Source organism: Papaver somniferum, chromosome 2 (assembly GCF_003573695.1).
Source record: "Papaver somniferum cultivar HN1 chromosome 2, ASM357369v1, whole genome shotgun sequence".
Classification (NCBI taxonomy): Eukaryota; Viridiplantae; Streptophyta; class Magnoliopsida; order Ranunculales; family Papaveraceae; genus Papaver; species Papaver somniferum.
In genome coordinates this window covers 208,157,676-208,167,431 of record NC_039359.1, presented here as the reverse complement: position 1 = coordinate 208,167,431, position 9,756 = coordinate 208,157,676, and the positions used below count along the sequence as shown (strand labels likewise).

At 36.4% G+C, this 9,756-nt stretch overlaps 1 protein-coding gene across 1 annotated transcript; it reads left to right on the top strand.

Annotated features, from left to right (window-relative positions):
• Positions 1-3,029: 3,029 nt before the first annotated feature.
• On the top strand, positions 3,030-4,530 carry LOC113354453 (ribonuclease 1-like). Its single transcript, XM_026597781.1, has 3 exons — positions 3,030-3,188; positions 3,290-3,445; positions 3,986-4,530. The coding sequence occupies exons 1-3, from the start codon at positions 3,081-3,083 to the stop codon at positions 4,406-4,408; spliced, it is 687 nt and encodes a 228-aa protein (XP_026453566.1). The 5' UTR covers positions 3,030-3,080; the 3' UTR covers positions 4,409-4,530.
• Positions 4,531-9,756: the final 5,226 nt, after the last annotated feature.

Genomic DNA, 9,756 nt, shown 5'->3' with positions numbered 1-9,756 from the left:
ATTAATCTTCATGAGATTATGGCTAAATATGGATGTAAAAACGCAAGTTTTATAAGTTTTTAAATGGTTTATTATATTGGATCGATTTCATGATTTGGTGATTAGCAAGGTGTTTGTTCGTCAAACTGTAGATGGTTTTCTTATCCTCTGCAAAACTTCCTAAAGAAGATTTCATGTATTGAAAACTTTAACTTAGTTGTCATGAATCAATAAAAAACTCAAAAAGGACAACCCTCCAAGAAAAATTGAACAAGTAAATTTTTGTGGTATTAAAATCCTGACTATTTTCCATCCCTGCCCGTCTTTGTTTTCCTGATTCTCTTTCGCAAACCCTATTCCCTATTTTTAACCCTGTTCTCTTTCTCACTTCTCTGATTTCAGAACCCTAATATGATTAGGTAACTCTTTCGTTTTGTTTGTTACAGAGATTAATGTTGATTCATGGTTGGGTTTATCTAGAAGGAAGAAATTCCATCGAGACCAAGGTAATATGAACCAAGTATAGAATTTATCTTATTATGTTTTCAATTAAATCTTTGTTTACTGTCGATTCATTGTTACCATGACAGTAGATTGATTCTTTGTTACTATATATGGATAACGGTGTCTATAGAGTTTTTGTTTGCTTGATTAATTCCGATGTGCCAAAGGTTTTTCATTATCGTAATGTGTTAACGCGTGTGCATGTCATAATGGAAGTGTAACGAATCAAGACTTTGCATAATAGACTGGTAATGTATTAACGTCATCATCTTCTTCCATGATTCTACTGTCGCGTGACAAAAATGTAGCAAAAACTAACCACAAAATTTTTAATCACATCCATTATTATCATGGTTTGGTAAACTAAGCTTACAATAATTGTGATCTGTATTTAGTAGGACAACAGTTGCACAACCTTATACCCAGTATGGTAAGCTTGCAGTGTGTAGTATTCTTTCGGGGAAAGACGAACGATCCTTTATGTCCATGAGCAGTAAGAACAGCTTTCCAAGATTAAATCCAAATGAAAACAAAAATTTTCACAGAAATAGGTAATTTCTTAATATTTATTTTTGAATTGGGTATGCTTAAGTTGTTAAAGTGCACATTGGTTCCTAAAACCGGCTGGCTTCTCTTATGTCTTCTTAGTATTTGCTTTAATCCATCCGTGTTGATGGCATACTTTTGGCTTTTAGAAGGCTTTTATGTGAATGCTTTAGAAGGTTTTTTTTGTGATTTAAGGCATATATACGCAAGAGATTTGAGGGAAAGTGTGTCTATGTTATAATTGTTAAGTGCAATCGGGAAACATTTATCCAATAAAAACTTCAAAACAGACTCTACATTAACAGGAATCCAATTAGTCCTTCGCTTCTATAAGGGAGTAAAGAAGTTGTAGGGCTGTCAAGTCTCAAGACATGACGTTTTAGATCTGTACATGATACCAGTGGTCACAGAACCCATGCTGCACCGACAGTTTTTTTCAGAACTCTATCATACTACCACCAGGAACCATAAATGCATCTGCAAATGCAATAGTGGTAATGAAATCCTTTTAATGTAAGATCTTATTATTTTGAATTAATTTTACTGTTTCCATCTTTTATTTTGTTGATTACCTATTTTATTACATTATCAATCTTTAGTTTCACTTACTACATAATATTTCAGCCCGTGCAACGCACGGGCGCAACACCTAGTTATTTTTTTAAGTTAATTTACCGGATTCTAGCGAAGTGGGACTATTGTCCTTTCACACTATTCTTCCTGCCGTGCGGACGAAGGTTCACAAGAACTGGTATAAAATGGATATTCTTTGAGGAATGGGATAAATCATGTTCTTCCCATGGTATGAACATGTCTCAAATAAGCTAGGATTACATGGTTGTTGTGATAATGGAGTTTAATTTTGACGTAATGTGTACACACATTTCTGACATTAAATATGAATACATTTAGCTACAGTTTCATCTTTGCCCCCGCCAGCATATATATCTCATTTTTATATCGTCTCGTATACGTGTTCAGTCGGTATTTGTTAGTAACTCTAACAAATCCGGGCATATTCGGATATTTATATGGATAAAGCTGCAATTTCTGCATGGTTGGATTGAGTTGCAGGGAATTCTGAGTCTGAACATAACCAATCTAGGATAATGATTGGACGTCACCTTCAATGGAGATGCTTCCTAGTCCTACCAATAATTGCATTGTTTTGCTTTTTATATACAACTATAGTACTCTTTATTCCTGACCAAATTCATAGCACTTTCTATTTCATCCATTAATTACGTAGAAATTGGTGCATGTTTCAAATGTACTTGACAACTTCATCACCCACGTATATGGACCAAAAATGGTTTGTTCTTGTTCTCGCTTGATTCATCGGACTATTATTGGCGGGAAAGAATAATCCTTGGAATTTCGGAAATGTGAACAAGATATATGTTACTCTGAACGTTCAAAATATGCGGCTCTATTATGCATATGGTTGGGGGTGCCTTATTAGTTGCCATGACAATTATATCTGCCTAAAATATAAACAATCATATTTTGTGACTATGCGTATAATTTGATCATTAAGGAATCTCTCTCATTTTTAATTTTAGATGTAATTTTAATTTGGTTCTTGTTTACTGAAGAAGTGCCACCTTAACCCATTGCATTAGTGATAAAATAGTTTTTTAGTCTTATTAAGAAAAATGATAAGAGGATGGTTACTGGCTACTTTTGGTTTTACGTATTTTCATTTGTTCATTCACCCAATGAATCTGCATTAAAAATATATATGTTGTTCCACGTAAAAGTCGTTAGAGTACTGTACGTCAAATAAGAGCGCGCACCAAAAACATGCACTCGCCAAATCAATTTGCATTTTGATGTATACTATTTCACTCTTCCTGAATAGATAGAAAATAACACAACAATAACGTCATAATCCAATTTAATACTATAGCCAAACGGTATGCTCACCGGATATCCTTCTAAAATTTTCCTATAAATACCAACTATTTTAGTAACCCAAAAGCACACAGCAAAACATAGCAACAACACAACAAAGTATCAACCTCGATCACATTTCTCTTGTTTACAAAAATATGATGAAATCATCCAGTTTAGTTTTCTTGCTCTCTCAAATCTTTGTGTTCCAACAGTTAGCAGTATGTGTTTCACAGAATTTTGATTTCTTCTACTTTGTTCAACAGGTAAGTGATTTGGAATGATAATCTTATTAGTCTTCATTCTTTGATCACGTGTTGTTTTTCATCTATGAAAACGTCTGAATTTTATGTATCTTTGCAAACAGTGGCCAGGTTCTTACTGTGACACAAAGAAAAGCTGTTGTTACCCAACCACAGGAAAACCAGCAGCTGATTTTGGTATTCATGGTTTATGGCCGAACTATAACGATGGATCATACCCATCTGACTGCGATGACAGCAATCCATTCGATCCATCATCTGTAAGTTTAGTCAATATACACTGTACCTAGCTAAGGAAGCAAAAATTAACATCAAAATTTCTGCCGGCACCCAAATTTTCATTTTTTGACACTATGTCTAAGGCCAAACACTCCTCAGTGTAAGGATGCATTAAAACTGAAATTTTCTCTGTTCTAATATTACTTTTCTGAAAACAATATCCTTGAGTATTTCTTTCTTTTTGGAACATTGAACGTGGTTCCCTCACGTATGATTCACTCCATCTACTAGTTAGTCACATAAATTTCCGTGCTCTAATAATCTGTGACCCATTTCCATAATCGGCTTGTTGGGATCTTAATTTCTCAAACTAAAATGGAAGATCTGTATGACACAAATTTGTATTGCTGCACCAATATGAAGATGAAAAGGGTCTTTCTATTTTACACTAAAAACACAAATTTAATTATGGAGATCTTTTTTTTTGATTTATGCATAAATAGGTTTTGAGAGCAGGGGTAATGTTGTCTATATTTAATTCTTTGTGGCATGTGTGTTTATCCATTGTGTCTAATTTACAGATTTCTAGTATTAGACGTCAAATGCAATCTGAATGGCCAACATTAGCTTGTCCAAGCGGAAATGGTGACAAATTTTGGGGGCACGAATGGAATAAACATGGGACCTGTTCCCAGGACATTCTCGACCAACCTGGGTACTTTCAAGCGTCTCTAAAGTTGAAACAACAAACAGACCTCCTCAACGTCCTTCAAAATGCAGGAATTAATCCAGATGGTGAATTTTACAGCTTGACCAGTATAACAAAAGCCATAAGAGACTCTACAGGATTCACCCCAGGGGTAGAATGCAATGTGGATCCATCTGGTAACAGTCAGCTCTACCAGATCTACATTTGTGTTGATACATCTGCAACCACCTTGATTGAATGTCCTAAACTTCCAAGAGGAAAGTGCTCTTCAAGAATCGAGTTCCCTATTTTCTAAATATTATGTACATGTTGGACATGTTTCTTTCGTTGGTTTCCTGTCGCAATTTGCAAATTTTAATAAGCTGCCTTGCAGTATGCTTGTAATTTGGATTCTTCTAATACAATTCCTTTGTTGAAAATGATACATTTTCGTTTGGGCTGTAACCCAATTCTCCCGCTAGATAATGCTAGGATGTAAAAAGCATGTACATAATTTCAAGACCGATATAATAATTTCTCTATGCGAGGTAGCCAGGTAGGCACTGCTAAATATTTACGGCACCGGGCATTTTATCTGTAAAAAAATTCAATTCAAATAAGATTACTTAGATCCGAATCAGAATCCATCAAATTGAATAGGTCATCACTTTTTTTTTTTTTTTGATCGATCAAAAGGAATTGTATTAAGAAGCACACAAATTGTGCGCGAGCGACTACACCAAAAAAAGGGAAAACAACCCCACCTTAAGTAAAAAAGTTCAAGGATAAACAAGAAGCAACAAAGGCCTCTTGACAAACCTTAAAAACTAAACCACCATTGTTACTTGCGGACTAAAACATGAGCGCAAGCTACATAAGTAGGAGTTTCATCAATCTCTCCCACATTTGAACCCTTGTGATTTTTAGCCACACCACTAAACATTTCATTACGATTTGCCTTTGAAGACGGAAAACTTAACCCCATTATACAACCAAACTCCATGAGATTACCTGCTGAAATCTTACTAGGGATGGTAAGAGATTTCGATGAGCATTTCATTTGGGTGCTTAACGTCATATTTGGTAGGAGACCCATTACTTTAGACTTCGTGCACACCTTGGTGTTAGCTCCTTGAATTGGCTCGGACACTGCTGATTTGGTAATGCTGATGTCGGTAATTTTTGAAGCAACCTCCTGATCTACAATCCCTTGGAATCGGTTGTATGTTTCTAATCCAGGGGGAATTGACGGATCCAAAGAAGAGGAATTTGTCCCTTCTTACGTTTGATCCAATCCATGAAACTCATGCACGACACTAGGAGAAACTCTTGATGGAATAGAAATGCCACTAGAATCCGCCTCTTCCCCTTCACAAATTTGGTTTTTTAAAGCATCAACATGAAGCTGAATTCCATGGACAATCATCTCCATAAACTCTTCTTTAGAATGCTCTCCTGAGACTGGACTGAATTAAACGAAGATTGTAATTGATTTACTTTTGAATGCTCAATATTCTCCGCAACTTGAAATTGGGATTTCTCCTTCTTCAAAGTTGGAATCACAGATTGTACCCTGATTCGGCGGATTAACCATCTCTTCAGAATTGATTGAGTTATACGAAGGGTTAGGCTGCTCAACATTCTCCCTGCAACTTAAAATTGAGATTTTCCCATCTTCTAAATTGGAATGAGTTCCCTTAATTAGCTCATGCTGAGTCGACATGCCGATATCTGGTGCCACAGCATACATACCATCTTCCCCCGATCCACTAGATATATCTCCCATGGGGTTTATAAGTTCACGATTCAGGGAGTTACTGGGTATCGAAGAAGTTGGGCTCTCTATTATCATGGGCTTTTTATACTTGTCAAAAGAATGATTTTTTGGGGACCATGGTTTTATTTGGGGACCATGGTTTTATTTGGTTAAAGGCATTAGAAGTAATTTTAGGTCACCCCATATCTAGTTATTTATTTAATACCTAATCTATCCTCTTAATTAATTTTAGGTTATGATTAGTGAATGATTTAGTTAAAAACAATTAGTGAGATTAAATTAAAAGATGTGTTTATTATTAGTTGAGTAGAATTATTGAGAGAGTAGAGTTAGAGTAGATGAAGGACAAAAACATGGAAAATAAAAAAAAAATTCCAATTCACTAAGTTTGAGTATTCAAATGATAAAAACTCATCTGATTCTTCATCTCCATCCTCTCCTACAATATTTGTTAATCTTCAAAATGATCCGGATTTGAACTGAATTTTGAACAGTTCGGTTACTTTATATGAAGAACAAGTAAACGAACTCATCTGAAGCTATAGTTCGGTTGCCTCGTGAGATGAACAAGTAACCGAACTCATCTGAAAGTGTAGTTCAGTTACTTGTTCCAAACACGCAGGTTACCGAACTCTCAAATAATAGAATTTCTAGGAGTTACAACATTATGTTCGGTTGGTTCTCAACTAACCGAACTTTGGTGTACAAAGTTCGGTTGGTTCTCAAAATGCATGCACTTTTGATCTAACCGAACTTTACCTAATATAAGAGTATATAAGTTTACAAAGTTCGGTTCTTTCGCAAACTTGAACCTAACAGCTAACCAACCGAACTCTGAGTTCGGTTTCTGCGATAAAATTGTGAAGTTACCGAACTTAACAAAAAAAAAATGTGAAGTTCCATCGTCTATTGGCTAAGTTCGGTTACTTTGTAGTTTTAAAAGTTTTTGCGAACAAATCGAACTCTATTGGCTAAGTTCGGTTATTTTGTAACTCAACATAGTGGCCACAACAACACAGTTCGGTTAGACTGGATTTGTTTTTTTCGGTTTTAAGGGTGGAGTTCGGTTACTTTGTAGTTTGAATTTTTTTTGCGAAACAACCGAACAGAGAGTTCGGTGACTTAGTTTTAAATCCAATAGAACCGAACTTTTCTTCGTGTTCTTCATTTTCAAGAAGTTCGGTTAGTAAACTAGTTTTTTTTGGAAAATCGGCCTAACCGAACATGGCTCTGTAACTCCTATTAAAACCCTATTTTGATGATTTCTATCCGATTGAAGCAATCAAAATCAAATTAAAGTGAAGGGTTTGTTGGAAAATACCTCCGGAGTGGTTCCATGGCAGAATCAGGTTGCGGCTGGCGTCTTTTATACTCGATAAAATTATTATGTAACTGAACTTAATTGTGAATGCATTAATGTTGTTACATTTCTTAAATAGGCGGTGGCGGTGGTGGTGGGAGGAGGTGGTGGTGGTAATCGGTGGTTGGTGGTGGTGATAATTGGAGGTGGTGGTGGTGGTGGTAATCGGCGGTGGTGGGCGATGGTGGTGGTGGTAATCGGTGATTGTGGTGGTGATAATCAGAGGTGGTGGTGGTGGTATTCGGCGGAGGTGGGCGGTGGTAGTGGGAGGAGGTGGTGTTTATATATATATAGGTGGTTATTAGGTTGGTTTCAAATTAAATTAGGTTAAGGATAGGTTAGTCATTTCAATTTTTAGGACACTCCTTATCACTATAGGGAAGGTGGCCTAATAAAATCATGGTCCCCTCAAAAAAACCATGGTCCTTAAAAAAATCATTCCGTCAAAAGTGCCTTTAGGAAAGAATCCTCAATGAGTTTTCGAAGGACTAGCCTTAAGTGAAGTATACATTGGTTTTTGAACAACAGCGAAATAATTCAAATTTGAATTTAGTCTGTGAGATGGCTTTGACAAAGAAGTACTGTCCTGCGCGCCATTAAATAGAGGTTGTTGAGCCTTTAAGAGAGTGAACGTACTATCCAACGGCTCGATGACAGCCGGAAGTCCTTGTTTCAGTCTTGCGAAGCGCAAAGAGTCGTCTTCCATCGAACCGATATCCATCCAGGGACGGATCCAGGAAGTATAAATTTTTTTTAAGACCTGGGCTAAAAGCTTGGTCGAATAAAAAAAAAATTTAGACTTATGGACTAGCAAGACCACCCGGGCTTTAGCCCCCTTTAGCCCAGGGGTAGGCCCGTTAATCCAGCCTTGGGGATTCGGGTTCAAAAACCAAGCTCCGATGAACTCCTGACCAGTGTTCCACCTACTTTTCGGCCAAAGAGATTCGAGCTGATGTCCATTCTTTCTTCCCTGCTAACCCAAGAGACCATTCTCCTGTTGGTACTGGTCCCTTTACCTTGAGCCTTATCTATGACATTACTTCCCCTGTTCTAGTCTCATGACTAATCGCTAAAAGCCCTCCCCAAGCTGCTCCAATAGTATTGAAAAGAGACAAATCCCAAGCATGTTGAGGAACACCAGCTATTACAATCCAAGTATTAGAGATTTTGTGAGTCGAGGAAGTACACTTCTCCGATGACCAAGAAAAAAATCTGATTTCCACCTCCTCAACCAATAAAGAGCCAGTGGAAACAATTATGTTTTTCTCCATCGAAAAAGAAGCAAAAATTAAGTCTTCATTAAAAGATAATGGCCAAATCTTAAATGAATCTTTTATTTTAAGTGTTGTTGTAACCACCCTCCTATTTCCGACCAATCCACATTTAACGCCCTGACCTCTACCTTTAAAGACAAGTTCCAATCTCCCGAATAATTAACACAAAATTGATTAAAAATACCAAAATTAACAATTTCTGGGTGAAATGGACAGTTAAATTTTGATACTGTTTAAATGGACAAAAATATAAAAATATGCAAGATGTAACCAGTTTCATCGTGCCCATTTTCAAATATTTTTTCTTATTTTTAATTTACACAGGATGTATCCAGTTTCATTTTTACTATTTTTTAAATTTAAGCTAGTTTCATCCTTACTATTTTCTTTTTTGACCATTTCACCCAACTATTTTTTACTCGTCCATTTAAACCGTGATTTAAAAATATTTGAACAAATGACACATTTTCCGAATAATTAATCAATGGATCTCTCGAAGACGTTGTCATCAGAGGAGATTTCGTCCAACAAGTAATAGGAGAAGGACCATTAATGGGAGAATGATTGTTTGTCGGTATGACGTTAAGAGCTTGAGATTTATTGTCGCTGTAATTGCAACATCTCTCAAGGATTTTACAAAATTCTCTCCAGCCCTGTTTGTTTTTCCAACATCGGAAAGTAACTGGGATGCAAAAATCCCTTAGAATCAGGAATAGATAACTTCAAAAATTCCCCTCCTTTGTTTTTATTCCTGGATAAAAGGAACCATTCAGTTTTACAAGAGTACGACCACTCTTGTTTGAGAAATTCTTGATGAAGAATCTCGTGGAGATTTCCAATCCACCATAATCCCCCATCGACAGAGAAAGAATTAATCCATCTTTTCCCTTTACAAGTGTAGTGATTATACTACAATGGATATGCAGAAACAACTCTATTTGGATTGAAGAAAGAGATGAGATGAGAAGAATTAAGATGAGAAGGGAGTTAGGGTTGAGAGAGACGAGAGCTAGAACAAAAACTTAATAATTCACTAACTGTTCAACAAACAACAGCCACAAGAAGATATGAACGATATTCTCCTGTGTGACTCACACGTTGTCAGCTAATTACAAGCACACTAATACTAAGGGCAACACAAAGGGTTAGCCCAAAACACTCGATTAAAGATAGACATGGCTAAGGGACATGACAACTACCCTCTACTCCAAGAGATCTTTGTCCTCAAGGATCAGTTTTGGGAACTGTGTTCT

What these genes read in the sequence shown, in the direction of transcription:
- LOC113354453 (XM_026597781.1), top strand. Translation starts at nt 3,081, where the DNA reads ATGATGAAATCATCCAGTTTAGTTTTCTTGCTCTCTCAAATCTTTGTG. An exon ending in TCTTCTACTTTGTTCAACAG is followed by an intron (nt 3,189 to 3,289) that starts GTAAGTGATTTG and finishes CTTTGCAAACAG; the next exon opens with TGGCCAGGTTCTTACTGTGA. An exon ending in ATCCATTCGATCCATCATCT is followed by an intron (nt 3,446 to 3,985) that starts GTAAGTTTAGTC and finishes TCTAATTTACAG; the next exon opens with ATTTCTAGTATTAGACGTCA.